General features: G+C 44.4%; 1 protein-coding gene across 4 annotated transcripts in view; it reads right to left on the reverse strand.

Moving 5' to 3' along the window:
• Positions 1-22,319, reverse strand: part of DOCK11 (dedicator of cytokinesis 11) — a 177,476-nt gene extending 155,157 nt beyond the window's left edge. For all 4 annotated transcript variants that reach the window (XM_031944634.1, XM_031944635.1, XM_031944633.1 and 1 more), the window contains exon 1: positions 22,106-22,319. In XM_031944634.1, the coding sequence (XP_031800494.1) occupies positions 22,106-22,207 (102 nt within the window). In that variant the 5' untranslated portion in view covers positions 22,208-22,319. The remainder of the gene's footprint in view (positions 1-22,105) is intronic.
• Positions 22,320-22,969: the final 650 nt, after the last annotated feature.

Genomic DNA, 22,969 nt, shown 5'->3' on the forward strand with positions numbered 1-22,969 from the left:
CAGAAAGGGGGCCAGAAAGGCTAAACAGTAGCCCCAAGTTAAGGATTTTACATTCATGCCTATGGAACTTCATCCTATTTGATTCAGCCCAATGTTCCAGACCTATCGAGGTCTTTTTGGATTGTGGCTCTGTGATCCAATGCGTTAGTCAGTCCTACTAGTTTTCTGTCATCTGCATATTTGCTAAACATGACATTTTCGCCTTTAACCGTGTCATTGAGGAAAATGGGGAAAAAAATCAGACCAGGTAGAGATTCTTGGGAAGCTGAAAGTCTAGGACAGAAACTTAGGGGGCACCTAAATTTAAGGGGGTTTGGAGGATGAGGAAGCAGCACAGCAAAGGGAGAGAATAAGAAGCCTAAGAAGGCAACATCCCAACAGCTGAAAGAGATGGTGTCACATGAAAAAGGCAGACACTTCTTCTTCCTCCAACAGGGCATGTGTCTTGGGCCGCCCTGGATAGTGCTCTAACCACTCAATTCCTTACTTCCTTCTCCCAGACCACAGCCCCAGATGTTCTTGGATCCGGATATCCTCTCCAACAACTCTAACATGTTTGCTGAACTAAGACATAAATGCCCACCAACTGTGGAGGTCAGTTGTGGGCCACTGGGAAAATGCAAACCCCAAAACACAATGGAGGAGAATTAAAACTAGGGGGAAAATACAAGTAGAAAAGAAAAAGTCTGTGGTTTGAAACAAACCTCAAATTTTAAAAAAGCTATAGTAGTCAAGGAAGGCAGAGCAGCATACAGTAATGGGTGCCAGATATGGAATCAAAAAATGCACTGGGTTCGAATACTGATAGAGGAAGAGTACTCATAATTCCAAAATCACCCCCAAGTAGAACCCCAAAACATATTAATATGATCACAAAGAAATGGTCAACCAATGCATTCCAAAATTAAGCATGTCAATTTCCCTCTGAAATAACAAATTACTGGATTACTTTCTTTCCTTCCAGTTTCTCCATATCTGTAAGTCCTGAATTATTACTGCCACTACTCCCATTTTATATAGGCAGACCTCTTTTTAAGCCTTCAAATACTTTTATGTAATAATAGCTGATAGTCACAAAGTCCTCTGATTTTGACCAAAATAATTAATGATCCTAAGTCAACTTATTCCATACCGTCCTTATGACAGACCATCCCACAGACTAGGTAATAGAATCTCGGCTCCAGGCTCCAAGCTGGCTCTCTATACTCCAAGCCATTCCATCATGCTGCCCTAAACATAGCCCACCCTAAGTTAAAGCAGAGTGCTGTTATTATTTTGTTATTATCCTTTCACCACTTAGCCCAGTGTTTGGCACTTAATAAATGCTTGTCTCCTTCCTTTTTTTCCTAGGGGCCAAATATAGTAGCTCTCATCTCCAATTCTCAATTCTTATCACCTCCTCTTCATTAAGCAAAATTCACATCTTTTCTAAGTTTCTGTTTACCTTGAAACCTCCTCAGGACTGAGATTAGATGTATTAAGGATAAACAAATGTGTAGGGTGTAAAAAAAAAAAAAAAAACAAGTCACTTTTTAATGGTACTTTAAAAAAAACAATCACAGAATTTCTGTTCTGAATCTTTCCCTCTCCATAACATGTGGCTCCAGGTCTTGATTCCCTCCTCCAAATAATGAGTGGACTGGATGATTTCTCAGACAGCACATTAAGGAACACTAACCAAAGATAGCAAAGATGGGTATTCCACTTCCTCACCTTTCAAAAGTAACCAATAACAATCCATACGTCACAAGCTCTTTAAGGTTTTCCATGGTGCTTCTAAATCTGTGTAGCAAATGGAGACCTATCTGACAACTGGTTGGCAGAAACATTCGAGGAGGTCATTTTTAACCAAATACACTGGAAATCCAGCATCAGTGGCTTGAAGTGATCCCCCCCCCCTTTTCAGTTACAGTACCTTGTAGTGCAATAGAAACCACTTAATTGTCAAATTCTGTTGATTTCCCTTCTTCCACAACTCCAGCAGCCATTCCCTGCTCTTCACCCACAAAACTACCTTCAGGAGCTCACTATTTTGCCTCTAGGATAAAATATCAACTCTTCAGCCTGACATTTCAGACCCTACGTGATCTCCTACCCAGACTTAACATCTTCTACTATGATCCAGCCAAAATAGAACCCGATGGTTATTCAAATGGCATGCCAAACACTTGCATAAACTCCAATTCCGAAATACAGTTCGACTTCCATTTCTGCCTTACAAAACCCTTCCTTTCCTTCAGTTCAAGTAGCAATCTTCCCTAAAATGAGGACTTTGCTGGAGTTAGTACAAAGGACTCTGGGAGAAGTGTGGTTTTCAGTGTCAGTTTTTACCTCACAAAAATCCACAAACTCTACAAATCAGGGTTTGTTTTGTTGACCGTATAGATCTCAGAAAGTAAGAAAGAAAAATGTTATAATGCAGATTAAACTTAAAAGGGTCTCGAATACATTCCCTCCCCATGCCAATCCCATCCTTTTGTTAAATATTTACCAGCATGCCCAGGCCTAAAATCTTCACTGAGACTCCTAATGTAAGGGAGCATGTTGCTTCAGGGTTCAAAGAGGAAACAAGACATACAGTCTCTGCCCTCAAAGAATTTATATTTTCTGATGTCTCTTTTCAAAATTACTAAGGATGGGGGCAGCTAGATGGCACAGCAGATAAAGTACCGGCCTTAGAGTCAGGTCAGACCTCAGACACAACACATCTAGCTGTGTGACTTTGAACAAGTCAACCCCAATTGCCTCACAAAAACAAAACAAAACAAAAAATCACTAAGGATCTTACAATTGCCCAATCTAACAGCCTTTTCTCAGTTCTCATCCTTTTTACCCTTTACTGGGGCACTGAATGAGTGAACAAAGCATTTATTAGGTGCTTACTATGTACAAAGCACCATGCTTAGAACTAGGAATACAAATAGAAAGATCAGACAGTCCCTGCTCTCAGGGAGATCCCAATCTAATAAGGGAGAAAAGAGCCAGCTAGGGAAAAGTTCAGCTGTAAGTCAGATGGCAAGGTCCCATGGTCCTTAGAGTCTGGGGGCAATGCTGCCTCCCGTCTCTCACTTTGGGTGCCTTACTGCTAGAGTTGGGCTGGCTTGTTTGCCCTGCGGGTGGCAAGTGGTGAGCACGGCTGGGTCCTTCTCTGAAGGAATTGGCTGAGGCCTAGGCTAGCAGCATGACCCCAGGTCTGGGAAGTGATGGCATTCCCAGGGATCCTGGGCCTCTCTGCCTGTTAGTGGTAGTAAGTGGGCAGTTGGTGGTGGTGACAATGAGGCAAGGTGGGGCCCCTTCTCCACTATGATTTCTCCACTCAATGACGGGTGGAATATAGCTGGACTAGTGGTTTGTGAGACACTGCTATTGCAGACTCTTAGGCTCAAGGTCCTGAGCTGTCCATCAGCGTCGAAGGAGAAATGATGGTGATGGTGGTAGAGATGGTAGTGGTTTGACTTCCCTGGCACATGCAGCCTCCTATCTCTCACTTGTGCTTACTGCTTCAGCAAAATGGATTTGTTCGCTCTTGGTGAGGCAGTTGGATGGTACTTGGCAGGGATGGGAAGCAACTGGAGTTGCTTCCAGGAGGGTTGGACTGGAGGAAGAAATAGTCTGAGAGCTAGTTACTGCCCCTCCCAGGGCTGCTGTGTTTATCATCACTGTTAATCACTTTTTTCCCTGAATATTTCCTCTTTTTAGGTTTCTGTGATTCTTCCCTCTCTTGGTTTTCCAGTCTGACTGTGCCTTCTCAGTTTCCTTTCCTGGATTTTCATCCAGGTCACAAGCAATAACTGTGGGTGTCCCCTAAGACTCTAGCCCTGGTTATCTTGTCTTATTCAATTTTTTTCCCTGAGGCAATTGGGGTTAAGTGACTTGCCCAGGTTCACACAGCTAGGAAGTGTTAAGTGTCTGAGGCCAAATTTGAACTCAGGTCCTCCTGAATTCAGGGCTGGTGCTCTATCCACCGCACCACCTAGCTGCCCCTATCTTCTCTTTCCTTTCTATACTTTTTCATCAGTTCTCGTGGGTTCAGTAACCTCTTCCTAAAGATGATTCCCAGATCTATTTATTGAAATCTACTTTCTCTCCTGAACCATAGTCCTATATCACCAACAGCTCGCTGAACAGTTCAAACTCCAAGTCCTTACATCCAAAACAAGCCACTATTCCCCCCCCCTTCAACCTACTCTTCTTTCAGTTTCCCTATTTCATCAGAAGCACCACTGTCTTTCTAGTCATCCTGGTCTGAAACCCAGCATCACCCCCAACTCCCCCTCCACGACACATATCCAATCAGTCGCCAAATATCGTCATCTCTCGGTCTATGACACCCCCTTACTTCTCTGCCCTCACACAGCCATCACCTTCATTCAGGCTCCATCACCTTAGACCTGGCCCATTTCAAGAATCTTCTAATTGGACTCATTGCCTCAAGTGTTTCCTCAGTCACCAAAGTGAGTTTCCTAAAGAGCAGATCAGACCATGTAATGCCCCTTTAATTCGGGATAGTCTCATGGCTCCTTATTTTCTCCAGGATCAAAGAGAAAATGACTGACATTTAAAATTCTCCACCTGATTCCGCCATACTGGTCTACTTCCTGCTCATACATGAAACTGTGTCCCATACCAGTGCCTCTACCTGGTCTGTATCCCATGTCTGGAATACTCTTCATCTTGGGAAGAGGCTTTAAAGCCTCTAAGAATCCCTGACTTTATTGTAGACTCAACTCAAGCACTACCTCATGCACGAGGCTTTCCCTCCAGGAAATACACTCTCTATCACTGATCTAATTCCATATGGATCAATTTATATATGTGGTCTCTATCAGATTGCAAGATCCTTAAGGGCATGGATTATCTTTGCTGTTTCTTTTTATTCCCTGCACAGCATCTGGCACACAGTAAGCACTTAATAAATGCTTTTTCACTGACTGATGGATTAAGTTGCTGGGGCCTTAAAAAATTCACTATCTGATCACTACCACTATGGTGATAAGCCAGGAACTAGTGAGACTGGTCCTTGGATGGCTGCCACAGGCACTCATCAAGCCCATGGGCACCTTTTTAGCATGGTAGACAACCTGTCAAGACCTGTGCTCCACTAACAGAGCCCTTGAGAACCTAGAGTTCTCTCTATGCCCCAGGAGTAGAATTTAAGTGGAAAATATGAAATCATCAAATTATTTCTAACTTATATAATCCTTTATATTATTCCAACAAATTCAATCCAAAATCTGAGAAATTTATGGAATACCATATACCTAGGAACAAGCACACAATGTCTTTCATAAGTCTTATTTTAGGAAAAAAATCTGGGGGGGGGGGCACCAAATCTCCCTCTGTAGCCGCCTAAAGTGAAACACAATGATGATTGCTTGAATTGTCAAACTTCATTTTATTCCAGCCTGGTTTGAGAAAGGACCCCCCAAAAGCCAATCTTTCCCTCCAGATAGGGCTTTCTGTGTATTCTTACTGTGTGACAGTCCCACATTCTCTTCTGTTATCATGTGACTATGGAGGCATTCCATCCAACTCTTCTCAAGGAAGTATATGAAGAGTAACATGTTCCTGTGTCGTAGCCCAAGGAGGTCATAATCGGGATCTAAGTGGTTAGCTGCTTTGCAGCTCTGTCCTAGGGACACACTGATGGGATTGGTCCCAGACACCGGAAATATTTCCCTTTGTTTATGATAGCCTTCTGCACATCATACTCTCTTTATATCCACCAGATGACCTGCTATTAGGGAATCAAGCACCAAGATTAGTGATGCTTTTCCCAAGACTTCATTTATAGGAAATTTGATTTGGGAAGACTGCTTTCCCTGTGGACCATCTATCTCAGCAGGGATAATTGCAGAAGCAAAGATGTAGTTCTCTCCAGTGGTTTAAATGCATCTGTTTCAAAATCAACTTTGCTTCCTACAAAGCTGAGCCATGGGAAGCCCTGGAAATCTAAGCCCTGACGACTTCGGTCTTTGGTTGTTTACAAATAACACTCGAGGGGCAAAAGTGCAGAGAGAAGACAGAAGCTTTCATACACGCACACATACACACACAACTACACATCCATTTAAAGTGAACAATTTAAAGTTTTTGTTAGATATACAACAGTCATCAAAGATAGTAAATACAGAAGGAAAACCTAAAAACCCTGACATTTAATAAAACACATGCCCAAATCAATTAATGCTAAGGGTATTTGCATAAAACTATTTTAAGCAAAGTCCTTCCACAGATTCTATTTTCAAAGACTCATAGATTTCAACTTGAAAGGGACTTCCCAGGCCACTGATTCCAAACCTCCCATTTTCTAAGGCCCAGATAGGGTTAAATGTCACACAGATACTAAGTATCCTGACTTCAACTTCAACAATTCTATCACTACAACATTCTGCCTGTCCTATGTTATTATGTGCCCCAGATAAAAATAGGTTCCTTTGGCTTTCCCCAAGCTCTTTATTGAAAAGATCTAGTCACAATATAAAATTTGAACAATTCACAGAACAATCTGTGCCTTAAGAGGACTGACAGTTGGACTCGAGCCCGGTCAATACACGCTTCCTAAGGGAAGGATGGAACAAGCACTTACTAAGCACCCAGTATGTGGCCGTGTTAAGCACTTTACCATTAAGCACTTTATCCTCTCAACAGCTCTGGGATGCTATTATTATCCCCATTTTACAGATGAGGAAACTGAAACAAAGGCTTGCCCAGGATTACATGATTAATAAGTGTTTGAGTCTACATTTGAACTCAGATCTTCCCGCATCCAGGTCCAGAGTTCTATTCTCCCAGCTGAGGAGGCCACCTAGGTGGAGTGTGGAGGACTAGGAGGATGGTGCTCTTCTCAGTAATATAAAAGCCATAAAGAGGGGAAGATTTTGGCGAAAAGATAATGAGCTCAATTTTGGACATGGTGAGCACTGAGATACTGTCAGAAATGGAGAATGTATTAATTTGTTTTGTTTTCCTGAGGGGTGGGAAAGCTGGTAGTAATTGGGAAGTGAGTGGGCTGTCAAAAGTATTAATAAATCATGGGGTTTTTAAAAAGATGTATCTCTCTCATTTGCAATCAGCAGGGGCATTTTCACCCTCGGTTCTCTTCACAAGCAAACTCCCTCACCCGTCTTGTCTCTGAGCTCACTGACAGGAACTCCAGGCATAAGGTAATTCCAAAGAACCTACCATGAAAAATGTTTTTTACCTTCAGAGAGGACCGCTGAACTCTTGAGTGCAAAGTGCTGCATGACTTTCACTGTTTAAATTTGTCTTGCTTATTTTTTTGCACCATCTAATATGGAAATGTGTTTTGCATGATTTCCCATGTATAATTGCTATCATATGTCTTGCCTTCTCAATGAGTCGGGGAAGGACCAGAGGAAGGGAGAGAATTTGGAACTCAAATTTTCTCAAAAACGAATGTTAAAAATAAATAATATTATGTGGTAAAGGGAAAAAAAAGATACTATAAGCACATTATACTGCTAGTGATTTCTTAGAGATGGTAAAATAAGACTTTGCTTTTTGAAGAAAGATGGCTTAATAAGAATTCTTTCAGGTAATTTAAAGCCATTAAGTATTTTTCAGTTCAAATGATACAGTAATTGAAAATAAATTGGTCCAGTAAGCATTTCTTCCCAAGCAGACCACCAAGCTTTTGAGAACAGGGATGGTCCCGCTCTTCTGCTGCCTAGGGGTCAGTGAGAGAGAGGGGTTGCCTCCCTAGGAATGGGGCAGTAAGGGGAGTAAACTCTCAGGCTCAGGCCCTCCCTACTGAGACATCTGTTCCCGGGATCACATTGAACAGTCTTTTGGGTGAACTCAGCCTGGTGCTTGAAGGATAGGGAAACAAAATGTATGCTCGGTTTCTGTTTGTCTGGCCCCCCAACTGTCCCAGGAAGACATAGGGCAGCCACAGCAAACCTAGGGAGATAGTGTGATACAGTGGAAGGTTCCCTGGATTGGTGGATCTGCAGTCAGAGGATATGGGTTCAGATCTCAGTCCTATTCCTTACTACCCATTGACCTTGGATAAATCCTTTCTCCACTCCTTTCTCTTCTGAGCCTCAGTTTTTCCCTCTTTAAATGAGTGCTCACACGGGCCATCGATAGCAAATTATGCAGAACAGTGGAGCGAGCACTTTCTTTCCTCCAAAGCCTCCATTCTGCCCATTATGGGAACATTCTGATTTGAAACCTACTGCTTATGGCAATCCCTCTCTGATACCATTGGTTGGAGACCATTACCAATAACCTCCTTTATTTGCTGAGGCTGACCTGCCCTGACAATGAAAGCTCCCTCTGACCCCAGGTCAGCTCCCTGGCCCTATCCAGAGAGTGACACAGGTAGGAAGCAGCAAATCCAGAACTGAAATCAGGTCTTCTGGCTCCAAATTCATCTTCTTCCCACTACACTATATTGATTCAATTGGACAAACATGTATTAAACACCTACAATTATATGCCAGGTGATCTGCTAAGTGCTACAAACACAAGAAAAAACCAAAACATTCTTTGACCTCTGGAAGCAAGGAGGGGAATACGACATGTAGACAGATAAGCAGATACAGCATAATCCAAAGTCACATCTCAGGAAACCAGTAGAAACAGCAAGGCAAGAAGGGTTTCAGGTCAGAAGGGGCCCCTTGGTTGTGCTTGAAGGACTCCTGGAGATCTCAGATGCACGAGCAGGGAAAGAGCACACTCTAGAAATGGGTTGTTATTTGTGCAAAGGCCTGGATGTACAGGGTAGAGGCCCAGTGTGACTAGAAGGGGGAGCATGGGAAAGGAAGTCCTAAGATATAAGGCTAGAACAAGAGGCGGGAGCCAGTAAATGACGTCGTTATTGACTTGGGTATTATATCTTCAAGGCTAAAGGAAACACTTTGGATTTCTGTGCAGAGGTGGGCAAGGACATCTCTGCCTTTAAGGAATATCAATGGGGCAGCTGGGGAGTTGGGCTGGGCCCAAACTATGATGGTGCAGATAGGTGGATGGAGATGAGATATTACAGAGAGAGCAGTGAAAAAGCCTTGGCAACCGGACACAGGAGCTGAGGAAGAGAAAAAGAATGAAGGATGACTCTCAGGCTACAAACTTGGATGATGAGAAGGAGGGGGGAACTGTCAACAGAAATAGGCAAGTCAGGAGCAGGTACGGGTTGGGGAAAGGGACGGTAATACAACAAGTTTGGTTTTGGAAATATTTAAGGAGAAATCTTTAGGCTAGACATCCACATCAAGATCTCCCACATCGCTATCTACCCAACTAAAGGTCAGGAAGGAAATTAGGGAAAGATTTGTAAATGTGGGAATTGTCTGGGAGCGTTGGGAGTAAACCCATAGAAGCTGATGAAATCACCAGAGAGGAGAAAAAGAGAAAAAGACCCAGGACAGAGCTTTGAAGGGGACAGCGACACTTATCGTGGCCTTTTTCATATTGTCACATCAGAAGAGGCGAACAATTTGAAAACTATGTGAATATATTGTTTATTTTGACTTTTTTTCCCCTTCAATCTGGAGTTCCAGATTCTCTCTTTCCCTCCGGCTCCCTCCTCCAACCCACTGAGAAGACTAGCAGTATGATAGATGATGTGAATAATAAGGGAAACTAAATCCCATGGAGTGAGAAAAGGGGAAGTGAATGGAGGCATTATTTTAACATTAAAATATGAAAATAAATTTGTTCTAGCAACACTTCTATTATGCTAGTCACACCACGAACACTCTTCTCAAAGTGTGAAAAGGAAGCTGTTTGCAAAGTATAAAGTTGGCAACTTGACTTACCCACTTTCACCAATGTGAAAATATGGAAAGAAAGAGAAGTCTTTCTTTTGGAACAAGGTGACCCGCTTAAGAAAAATATAAAAACTAGCACTCGAAAACTGATCCTGAACATCTCTCCAGACTGCTAGACCAGGACACTTGAGATTTTACAGTCAGCTATTCAAACAGCTTTCAAAATCATCAAGCCTGCTCTTGGCTGGAGCATCAGCACTGGACCCGCTCACGATATCGTTACCAGTTCTGTTCCCTCTCATCAGCCTGACCTCATACTTTCCCCAGATTCCTAAGGAAAGAGAACAGTATCAGGCCAAGAACAAACAGTTTCCTAGTAGACACAGATGCTGTCAACTCCATTTCTCAACTGCAGAAAAGAGGCCCAGTTTCTTCTGACTCGCCCAGGGTCACATATTTCATTGGGGCAGAAGCAGGCCCAGAAGCCAAGTCTTCTGTCTCCAAGAAGAGATTTCAACAATTACTAAAATAAATACGATGGAAATTATATTTCCACAGCTTCCAACATTAGCCAGAAACTATACACATTGGAAATTCAACATTAACTGCCAAGGAAGGTAAACACATGACTTCCTGTGAAGACAAACTCAACATGTAAGAATGATAAATTGGGGGCAATCGCTGATGGTCACTGGTGGTATGGAGCGTGACAGCAGATGGACCTTACCAGGTCCTGGCATACTCTGGGCATCAGTGAAACGGATCTGAGAATCTGCAAAAACCCCACTCGTTCTCAAGCAAACTTCTGCAAGAAAGTTCTATAATGGCTCACCAAATCAACATTCTGCTTGCAGTTGAATTGTATAAGATTCTTGTACACAAGAACCTTAACATACCGCCACCGCCAAGAAACAAATAATGAGAACGCAAACATTCCTCCAATTCATCCTATCAGAGAAATGATGTATGAAATAGCAACTAAGAGTCCCAAAGGTGAGGCAGAACTCAGCTGCATCCCATAGACAAGCCTTGCTTTTCTTTTAGTCAGCAGTGATTCTCCAGTGCTCATTTCCCTATTTTTATTAGGGAAATCATATTTTTGTTATTTTTATTAAAGCCATTCTCCCAATCACCCAAGCACAGAATCATCTGACTCTTCCCCTCCTGCCCTTCCACATCCCGTCATCTGCAAAGTCTTAAAGATCGAACTCCATAACATCTCTTTCATCTCTCCCCACTCCTAGTCTATACCCCTCTCATGCCTCATTTATTCAGTTCTTCATTTTCCATCCCGCATTAATGGCTCCTACAAAAACCTTTGGATCAATCTCCTCACTTCTTATCTTTCTACCCTCCAAACACTCCTAGACTTCACTTAGTCCTTCTGTGGCTTCCTACAGACTACCGAACCCATTCCAAACTATTCAGCCTCCTATCCAAGGCTTTTCACACTTGGGATCCAACCTCTCTGGGGAGAAAAGTGTCACATATATACCAGCAAAATTGACCTAGTCACCATCGCCCAAACACATACTACGCTCACCGTTGTTCCTGAAATGCCGGCCTGGCCGTGCCATTCACCACCTCCAAAAACTTCAGGAGCCTCTAGAACAGTGGTTCTCTTTCGTGATATTCCAGCAAAGTGTGCTATGAATCGTATAGAATTTACCCCACTCTCCCATGTATCTCACTGGTCACGGCACATCAAATAAAATAATTCTGTGCCAGCAGACAGGTAAGCTTGGAACCGTAAACTACGGGCATCTTGGTTTCCACAAGCCAGGTGAACCTCTACAGCCTCATGTAGATGTACTGTTTTTACACTCTGAAGTGTAGGCCAAACACCTCTCTCTCTCCCTCATCAGTATACGAGGCACTGTGCTAACCCCAGGAAAACAAAGAAGGTAAAAGCCAGTTCCTGCCCTCAAAGAGCTCCCAATCTACTGGAAGGTTTCAGCTACAAGTCGGGAAAAGTCTCACAGAATACAGCCATAAAACAGAGGCTGTCTTCTGGAACGTCACCAGTCCCAGGACTCTTGGATTCAAGGTCCTGGGCTATCCCCACACATACCTGAAGGAAGATACTGGCCTGACACACCCCAGCACACACTGCCTTAGGTCTCACCTTTAGATGCCTGACTGATTCAGGCTAGCTTGCTCGTGGAAGGGCTGGCACTTGGTGAGGATGGCTGGGTGGCTTCCCCAGATAAAGGTTCCAAGGCCAGGATTGGCAGCAAGACCTAAGGTCTGGGACATGCTGCCACTTACAGAGCTCCTGCTTCAATCTGCCTGTTGGTAGCAATAGGTGCTGATGTTCTCCTCTCCACAATGATTTCTCCCCTCAGTGATGGCTGGGGGGGAAAGGCTGGGATGGAAGTAGGCCTGGAGGGAGAAGACCCTTCTGGCCCCCCATCTTTGGGTCTAGAAAGTGCTCCTTGCTCAGGTCTACCTCTCTCAAGCTATCCTTCTCTATGCAGCCCTTCCCGGCACCTCCACCAGCTCCTACCTTCCCTGTGGTAGCTGCTGTCTATTTTGTATATCATTTATGTGTACTTATTTATCTTCACATTGTCTCCTCTGAAAGAAGGTGAGTTCTTAGAGGGCAGGAACTGCCACCCTCCCCAGCATCTAGCAGAAAGCTTGGCGCACAGTGGGCACTTAAAAGCTTGTCGCCTGATCCACTGATTGCTCCAGTTCTACTTCCTCCTGATTCTTTAAGATGAGCTCTAATCCTGGTCCCTGATACCTTGGCTGCTTATCTTAAGTAGAAGTTCTCTCTGCCTCCTCACAAGTCACAAGCACATCTCCACTAGGCGATGCTATTCTGTTCTATGCCAGTTACTTGGACACAAGTATTATCTATCCCAGTGTGCAAAGTGTGATCCAGGGAATCCTCGGGGATCTCTGAAACCCTTTCAGAAGATTTACAATTTAAAATCAGTTTTTATTTCAAATATGCTGTCAGTCACAAATCTAACCCACACACACAAAAACTCTTTGAATAGATCCTCGATGATTTTCAATAATATTAAGATACTGAGAACAAAAAATCGAAAACCACCGATCTAGCCTACCAAATTGTAGACTCCTTAGGAGAAGGAATCCTCAAGTAGCTTTCTATCTTCTCTAAGTACCTTGAATTCAAGAGGACCTGGGACCTATCTGATGGCCACTGAGTTCCTTGTGGAGAATTAATCCCTTTAAATACTGCTAACTCTGTCCAGAACTGGAAGCTCTCAATCAGCTGCACCAAGTGAGACAGAGCAAGGAGCTCCACCACTCGGCTCCCACATTCCTAGGTCTAAACCAACCCATTGAGCATGGCTTGGGGTGGGGAGGAAAAAGGACGCTATGGAATCCTCATTGATGGCCCGCTTTTCTGCCCATTGACCTTGTGGTAACTCTCCAGGTCGCCATGGCTCCACAAAAGCTTTTTCTGGTGCTTCAGGCAGCACGAGCTGATGTCCTGCCCACCCCAAGCGGGTCTGGCTCTATCCTGGAAGAAGCTCCCTGGCTGAGAATGGTTTTGCCTAAATCTTGGCTCTCATGAGCTGCTCTAACAGCGTGCTGGCTCAAACTCTCTGTTCTGTCCCAAGTGCTGCCTAGAAACCTGCCTGGCTTTCTGTCACCGCCTCACATCTGGATCTTTAGCTCCCTTTATTCCCCACATCCAGACTGTCCTAACTCATTCCCTCATTCCTCATCTGTCTCCCCAATCCATCACTGTCTACAATTTGGCTGCCTTTGCACAGTCTGGAATGTACTCCCACCTCCCTTCTCCCCCTCACAGAAACCATAACTTTCTTAAAAGCTCAGGTGGGGGGGCTCCTTTACTGATTCTCTCTCCTCCCCCAAGGAAATTGTTTTATCTACTTCCATACCGTTTGAATTTAAATTTCTGTTCCATCTACAAATTGTTTAGAATTAAGAGAACTGAGAACCCAATGGAACTAAGCTCCTTAAGAGTAGACTCTCCTTTTTTGTCTTTGCTTCTCAGTGGCTGGCACAAAGCAGGTGCCCACTAAATACCAGAAAGCAAATCAATGTTTTTATTCAACAAACATTAATTGAACCACATGCATGAAGTACCCGCCACATGCAAGGTTCTGTGCTTATCAATCTATCAGCTGTGGGTGCAACAGTCAGTTCTATGTTGGAGGAAACCTTCTGGGTGCTCCAGCCCCCTTCAGCAGGCAGCCTAGTGAAGCTCGCCTTCCCCTCCTCTCAGAGGCAGCTTTTTAAATCTTTGAAAGGAATGTGAAATTTTCAGTCAGACACAGTGCAAATAAAGATGCAATTGTTTTTCCCATTCAAGTCCACAGACCTTCTGAAATCTTATCTACATGGCCCTTGGAGATCCATGGAGCCCCTACTCTGAGAGGTGAAAATGACTATAGAATGTCTAGAAGGGCTACACTGGTGGTTTAAAAAATGGGAAAAGACTGCCATTGAGAGGACTGTCTGGAGGCCCTGCAGGAAAACAATATTTTCTTCTGCCTCAAAGCAGCTTAGAGAAGAGGTGTCTCTGGTTTCTGGAAATCCCTAAAGAGAAACCATTCTGGCTTTGATTTGCATCCCCCCCCCCAAGGAACTGGCTAATTAAGGGCTGCTCTCAGTTCAGAGAAGTTCAGAAGGTAGCCTCCTGGGCTCCAGTACCTGAGGCAGCATCACAGGGAATAATGCAACCTGAGCCCAGAGATTGGCATGATTAGGAAAAGTAACCTGAAGAGAATCAGGCCTATCAAGCCTAAGCATGGAGTAAGGCCATTTGGGCCAACAGGACTTGATTTTCTTGTGCAACTTCTCATGGGTTCCAGAGCATTCCGTATTTTCACCTGTATTAAATACTTCCCCCAAATTGCTCCTTCAGGACAAAGCTGGGCCTTCAGTCCTTTCCTAAATATCAGCTTAATCATTCCAGGCAAAGTGGGGGAAACGGAGCAAAGATTCGAGATGTTCTTTAGCCCCTTTAAGAGGGCAGAGATTCCTCGATATATGTCAGGGCATTCGTGAAGTTTAGTGGAGGGGAAAATTATCTTTACTTTCACTATCCTTTAACTAAAATTCGGCATTTCCTTAAATTATTTTAAGAACATAATTTGAACAGAGATCCACAGGCTTCACAAGCCTTCCAAAGGGGTCCAAAACACAAAAGAAGCGAAGTCTTAGAGGTTATCTTTATTAAAGAAACAGTATGGAACCTGAGCAGTCCTGGAAGGGGACGGTATTGCCCTTCCAGTAAAGCCCACGGCTACTGTAACTGAGAAGAAAATGCAGCTGGCATCTGGCATACAAGGTCATCTCAGGATACCTGAAGCACGGGAATGGCCTTTAGCATCAAATGCTTATTGAGTGCCTTACTATTTGCAGCATCTCTTCCAAGTATAGAGGTAATGTGTAAGCAACCTACAAATAACACGACATGTTTGTCGAATGTATTTGGGGGAGGGACAAATAGCTCTTCCTTCTTTTATAGAAAGAAAAAAGCTTTAAAGTCTACATTTATTACTTTAAGATTAAAAGACACTGAAGATCAAAAGGTACTATCTCAGCTTATAATCTTTTTTTCCCCATCACAGATACATGAAATTGAGCAAAACAAATGTCCGCATTAGCTGTGTTCCTCCCCTCTACCCTCACCCCAAAGGGGCTTCACTTTACACTCCAAGTTCATCACTTCTCTACCTGGAGGTGTACAGTATGTTTCATCATCAATCGTCTGGAATTGTAGGTTGGTCATTGTAGTGATCATAGTTCCTAAATCTTTCAAAGTTGTTTTCACAATATGGTTACTATTGTATAAATCAGTATCTTGGTTCTGCTCACTTCCCTTTACATCAGTTCATACATGTCTTCAGGTTTTTCTGAAATCACCCCCCTCACAATTTCTTAGGCAACAACAGTATTCCATCACATGCGTATGCCCTAACTGCTCATCTATTCCCCAAATGACAAGCACCCCTCCGTTTCCAGTTCTTTGCTACCACAAAAAGAGCTGCTACAAATATTTTTGTATATATGGGTCCTTTTCCTCCTTCTTCAATCTCTTTAGGGTAGAGACCTAATAGAGATATCACTAGGGAGAGGGGCATACAGTTTATTAGTTTTGGGGCATAGCTTTCTAGAAAGACTTGACCAAGTTCACAGCTTTACCAATCAGTGCATTAAATGTACCTGTTTTCCCATAGCCCCTCCAGCATTTGTCATTTTTCTTATCTAGTTTACATTTCTCTAGTTTGGGGGGAAATCACAGCATTTTCCCCATATGGTTGTTAAAAGCCAAGATTACTTTCTCAAAAAATCACCATTTATCAATCTGAGGATGGCTCTTATTCTTATTAATTTGATTCAGTTCCCTATATAGCTTAGAAATGAGACTTTTATTAGAGAAGTTTGCTCAGCTAATAATGTTGTTCCCCAAATGACCTATGAAAGAAGCCCCCTCCTAAGAACCACTTACTAGCAATAACTGACCTGGCTCCTATTCCCTGCGACTACCACTGGATTTTGTGCCTACAATATCATATTCATGTAAATATACTCTTGTCTGTTATGTTGTAGTCATTAGATTCATGAAAATAGTGAATTAATGGTGCAACATACAGCTGTGTACTATATATATCACAAATCTAAGTGCTTTGAATATTCTGATCAGAACCTAGCTGAATGGTACTGATAACATCACCAAGGCTCTAATTGGGAAGATGAATTCTAAACAGAAAATTGAGCATGACATAATGTTGCAGGTCTGGGCTTAGAGTAAGGACAATACCACACAGGAGACAGTACTCCACAGTGGAAAAAACACTGGACTCGGATAATAATAATAAACAATGCAGGTTCACATTTCTTTCCTGACCTTAATCCGCCAGAGTAGGTATTGAGACTAGTATTGTCTCCAACTTAGAGATACAGGGACAAACACAGAGAGGCTAACAAGTAGCCTTATGGAACTGGTTGATGTCAGAGCTAGAATTCAGACCAAAGCCTGTACTGTCCCCAAATCCTATGCTCCTTCCAGTGCAACAAACTGTCTCTCAAAATGTGATCTTTGCTCCATTACCAAAGTCCTAAGCTCAGAAAGACTAGGTTCAAACTTGGGAGCTTCTCTTGCAGATTTCTTTGGATTATGTGTGATATGGTACCTGAAAGTTCTTTTAATTTGCGTTTCTCTAGTTTTTAGGGAATTAGAGCATTTTTTTCAGATGGTTGTTAAAAGTGTGGAATCAAAAAAAAGCAGATGATTCCAAAGATTTCTCCTGGGAACATCAGAATTCAGCTTGGGTTCCCCAAAAGGGGGGTTGTGGAAGACTATCAGTAGGTCCCAGGAAAGTATTCAAACTAACAAGGAATCGGATATACTGTAGGGCAAGTTTTATTTATATCACCATAGAATATGCAAAGGATTTGTACTGAACTCCCCAGATAGTTAAGCTTAACTTGGACCCATGTATTCTTTGAAGAATAGCATAGTACTCTGAGTGGGAATCCCTCGCATTGAAAAAGAATCAAGTAATTCCTACTCCCCTTTGCTAGGTACCAAGCACTATCGAAATGTGAGAAGTTATTAATGGTAAATATGATTTTAGGTGCAATATAACTGAATTCCTGTAACTGCAAAATACTTTGGTATTTACTATAGTTAATCTTTCTGGGGAAGATCACTTTGTATTGAACAGCCTCTTCTAATTTAGGATTATAAACTGGAATCCAAGAACTAAAACCCAGAATTTGGGACATGACTAGTACCGAATCTGGAGCCCTTGTGACTCAGTTACCCCAAATACATGTTATCACCATTAAGGCAGATCAGACTATGGAGTTTATAACACCCTATTTCCAGTACTAGTTTCCTGTGGCAGTGACATTAGTGATTGGTTCTAATACCAAAAGAAGAGGCTCCACAAGACAAAAAGTCACACTTTGACATCACTAAGCATCACGTTCAAAGACATTTCCTTGATTGTTCCATAATCTCAGTTTAAGGCTAGACTAAAATGGAGTTGTCTGTATAGTCTGAAAGTCCCAATGACAAACACTTTCAAAGATCAACCCTAACTGGATATATTGAGATTCAATGAGGAAAAATGTCCAGTTAATTTCAAATGAAGTACCTGATACCGTCTGACACTTGGTAGGTACTACATATGTATATATATATATATATATATATATATATATATATATATATATATATATATATATATGTATATGTATAGACTGATTGCAAGTGTATTATTTGAATCTTTACTTTTTCTACCATTTACATATAGATCACACTCTAAATTAATGATTGCTACCTATTGTCCTACCTCCAAGATCAAGAATTTTGAAATTTCATTTTCTATTTGCTAATATTTTGTTTGAATTTTGCATTAGTGTTCATTAAGAATAATGATAGTTTTTTTTTCTTTCCCTGCTTTTTCTGTCTGTGGTTTAGGTATCAAAACTATATTTGCATCACAGAATCTAGAAGGGTCACTTCTTTTTCTATTTTTTTGCCAACAGTTCGTGTAATACTGGCATTAATCATGCTATAAGTGATACAATTCACTAGCAAATCCATCTGATTTTGGAGATTTCTTTTTCCTTTGGGACTTAAATTGTGGACTGTTCAATTTCTTTTTCTGATATTGGGTTATTTAAATAGAATTTCCACTCTCACTGATACAGAGGCATTGGAGAGGGTAGGAGGGCTTGATGTTCTGAAAACCTACTCACATCGGGAATGGGTTAAACAGGGAACACTACATATACATACACCGTGAAGGATAGAGCATCGTCCAAAACCTATAAAGAAATAAGGGGGAAGGAATAAGATAAGATGGGGTATGGAAGGATGTGTAGATTTTTGGCAGTTGGAGAAGGTGTGTAGATTAATGGGCAAAGGATAAAGGACAAAGTGGGGTACAGAAGGGTGTGTAGATTAAGGGGAAAGGAATAAAGAAGGGGGAAAGAGTGGCACAGGATAATGTGGAGTGCAGAAGGTTGTATAGAGTTATGGTAATGAGACAAAATGTATAAATCCATGGGAAAGGGATTAAGGGAGAAAGGGTGACAAAGTGGGATACAGAAGGGTGTTTAGTTCAACAGGAATGAGATAAGAGGTGTAGATTAAGGAGAATGGGATAAAGAGGGAAGGAAAGGATGGAGGAAAGAAGACAAGGGAAGGATCCATGGGAGGGGTGGGAAGTTAAGTAACAGCAAGGCAAGTTAAGGAGCTGAATTCAAGTAGAAGAGTTAGAGATGGGTCATATACACAAACACTACCACAAGGATCAGGAATGGAATCTACTAGGAAAAAAAAGTAGGGCTAGTAATCATTGATCTTAGTCAAAGTCGAACTTAAAGAAACTCACTCTCTCCAACAATTTCCTGCTCTACCAGGAACACTAAACAAAAATGAACTTCACATAATGACATATCCCCAAGCCATTTCTCCACTCTCCATCACTTATTATCTCCAGATCCAGCCTTGATACCACGGTCTGCCACTGTAATGATTTACAAACTATTATTACTCTAAAATCCCATGTCATCTTCTCATCTTACTCCCATGACATTTCCAAACTTCAACTATGGACCCATGGGTAATTCCACCATCCAAATTCACTGCTTCCGTTCCAGAGCTCTTGAGCTCATTTTACCCACTACTAATTTACAATGCATAATTTAAACTGCAATCTTGCTGCTGCCCTTTAATGTTTTTCCTCATTTCATTTCCCACAATATCTGTCCCAAACCTTTTTCTCTTTTCTTCTGACCACACTCTCTTCACCACAGATGACCTAGACTCCTACTGCATCTGCCATGAGCTTTCTTAATTATTCTTCCAAATTCAGCATCATCTCCTCCAGGCCTCTTCACTAAGAGTAATACTTCTCTCTCTTTTCTCATCCAGAACCTTACTCCAGCAGTCTTTCCCTCTCTAGATGGCATCAGATCGTCAAGCCTTTAAAAATCCTTTGTAAGAAGCCCTCCTCTGGACCCCTTCTACCACACAGCACCATTTCATCTCTCACTTTCACAGCTAACCTTCATCACCACACAGTCTCTCCTCAATCCTTTGCAAATCTGGCTCTTCTGACCATTCTGCTAAAAACCGCCCTCTTAAAAGGGCATCAGGGATCTGTCTTAATCATTAAATCCAATGACCTTTTTTCAGCCCTAATTCTCCTTGCCCTCTGTGAGGCTTGTGGAACTGTTGACTGGAGAGGCTCCCCAAGCTTTTCCTGATTTTCTTTCATGACTAAATAACTGATTCTTCTCTGAATAGTAAGTTCTCAACTAGCAAACTCACATCATCAATTCAGAGTTAGAAATGGCCTTCAAGATAGAATATATCAAAATAACTTTACTTCCTTATTGTGCATGTGAAAACATTAAGGCTCAGAGGGAGGAAGTGGCTTGCCCTCTGGCATCTGAAGCTCTTCTAACTTGCCCCCTTGCCCACTTTTCCCATCTTCTTTTACTTTACTTACTCCGGTTAAGGAACTCTACAATCACAGCATCCAGCTAGCTCCCTCAACATAGTACTCCCCTTCTTGTCTCATAGCCTTGGCATTCCCAAAATGCAATGCTCTGCTTCCTCACCCTCCTATCTGGCTCTTCTCAAGACTCAGCTCCAAAACAATCTTTTTGTAGGAGGGCTTTCCAGAACCCCCCACCCCTGGAATCTTTCCCTTTCAGACAAGCAGCTTCTACTCTAAACACATCTTGGTTGGACCTACTTATTTACATATTGGTTTCTTCATTAGACTGTGTGATCATTGAGGGCAAGGAGTGGTTTTTGCCTCTCTTTGTACCCCCAAATGCTTCTCATGATGCTTAGCTTGTTTACGGATGTTGGACTGTTGGACAAGATCACTCAAGTGGTCATTTGTGTTTGTCTAATCCCTCACCAAGTTCCCTGATGCCAGGGACCCTGTCTTCTGTAAATTTTTCCCCAGTATCTAGAACAGAGTTCTGTACAGAGCAAGTAAGACGTGTACTCAGTAAATTAATTTCTTTGGTATTACTTAAATAAAACTTGATCCTCCAAATAAAATCTGGACAATCATTTATTTTCAAAACTCCAAAGTCTGGTTAAGAGTGTTAATAGATGAACTTTCTACCTCTTAAGAATGAGGTTCACCAGTTTCATGGGAACCTTCCAAATCCCATCCCCAAGATATATGATATAAGATATATGATATTTGGGGAAGGCCTTTGGATGGCATTTCTGGCTGCTCATTGGGGGGGTCCCCAATGTGAGTTGCCCAGACCCAGCTGTTGGATACTTTAGCCCAGAGGACTGAGGAGGGGGGTACCACGAGTGCACCAGTCTGATGTTTTGTAAGCCATTTGCCTTCATGTGTGAACCCTCGGTGGGGATGCCTTCCAGTAGGCTTGGAGTGGGACAGGAACCAAACAAAATAAGAGGGAGATTCCTAAGCCCCTTAGAAGGATCCCAAAGATGAGCTGCAGCAGGAGTCAACCGCCCCATTCAACTTGCAAGCCTCCAGCTGAGATCGAACAAAGTCTGTGCAAGTCTCAGGCTCTGCACTGTGGCAACTCTGAGGGCTCCGATGGGTATCTCAAAGGAAAACGATCGACCTTTGATCTTTCTCCAGAACTCCCGCTAATGTCACCTCTTCCTACTCTTGTGTGGTTTCGCCAGGCTCTGACGCTCCCCTTTAATGTTGGCTTTGCTGCCGAATCTGCCCGGGACATCATGCCAATTATAAGGAACGGCCCTGAAGTCGCTTTGGGCCGGCAGAGTCCCCCCCTTCCCCTCCCCCCTTCCTCCGCTTCTACGGTCGAACGGCACACACAAACTGGCACCAGTGGGGAGCGGGGAGGCCAAAGAAGCGGGGCGACACACAAGCTTCGGGCAGGAGCAGGAAGCCCGCAGGCCGAGGGGAAGGTGGCACCGGCTGGGGGCGAGGCCAAAGCCCCCTCCCCCCCCCCCAGAGGAAGTCGTCTGCTTCCTCTGTCACCGCGCCCATCCAAGGGGGGTTGGGTGGGGCTCTTTTTTTTTTTTTTTTGTGCGCCACGGCTGTGTGGGGCGGCTATGCGCGTGCGCGCGTCTCGCGCATCCTTCCTGCAGCTGCCACGGGCACTGGCTCAGGTGCCGAGCCGGGAGAGAGGGGATGGGGAGAGGGAGACGTGAAGGGGAAGGGGAATCAGAGAAGGAGGGAGTCATTCCGAAGCCCGAATATCGCGCGCTTCCCCTCCTGCCCCCCCCCCTGCCCCCACAGACACGCCGCCCGAACGGGCCAACCGAGCCCCGCCCCGCCCGAGCTGTCAACCCTCGGCCTGGGACCGGGACGGCGCCGGTCCCGGGCGTCCGGCCGTCAGTCAGTGCTTGCCCCCGGTCCCCGCCTCACCAACACCACGGAGCCCCGCACCGCCTCGGACACGCTCTGCCGCAGCTCCGCCGCCGTGCCCGGCTTACTGAGCCGCTTAGTGAACTTGCGCACTTCGGCCATGGCAGCACAGCCCGGCCCGGCCCGGCTCGGTTCGGCTAGGGTCAGGGCGCGCAGGCTGCAGCCGCCGCTGCCCCGGGCGCCGCCTCAGCCTAAGCCTCTGCCTCCGCCGCCGCCGCCGCCGCCCTCCTCGTCTTCCTCCCCCTCGCCTTCCCTCTCCTCCTCCTCCTCCTCCTCCTCGCACGCGGGCCTCGCGCCTCCGGCCGGCTCCGCCCACGGCTCCTCCCCCTTCCCCACTGCCCCGGACCGCGGGCTCGCGCTGGGGCTCGAGGGTGTGCCCGGGAGGAGGGACGTGTGTATGTGTATGTGGGGCGACGGAGAGGATCACGCGGGAGGCGGCGGGGGAGGGGGAAGTGGCCCCCGGGAGGGCTCCTTCCGCAGCCCAGCCTACTAGAGCTCTCGCACCCGGGAGGGGAGACGGAGCTGCCAACTCGGGGAGACCGAGCAATTCCTCGGGCCCCCGGAACGCGCGGGGAGGGGTTGACGAAACTGTCGCCCGAGTCGAGAGGGGAGGGGAGGCGACCCGAGATCCCCCATCACTTCGGACCCAACTGGCTTGGGTGGGGTATGACCCACACTGCCCCGCCCGCCACTTCCGGCCCCCTTCGGCCTCCCCCGCCCGGATGGTCCCTGGGGAGAGGAGCTGGCTGGGGTCACGGGGAAGGGGAGGCCGGAGCGGGACGAGCTTTGACGCCTGAGATGCCCGGGCCGGGGAGACTCAACGATAACCCCTCCCCCGAGGGCCCCACCCTCCCCCGAGGGCCC

The sequence above is a fragment of the Sarcophilus harrisii genome, chromosome X, assembly GCF_902635505.1.
Source record: "Sarcophilus harrisii chromosome X, mSarHar1.11, whole genome shotgun sequence".
NCBI classification, from domain to species: Eukaryota; Metazoa; Chordata; class Mammalia; order Dasyuromorphia; family Dasyuridae; genus Sarcophilus; species Sarcophilus harrisii.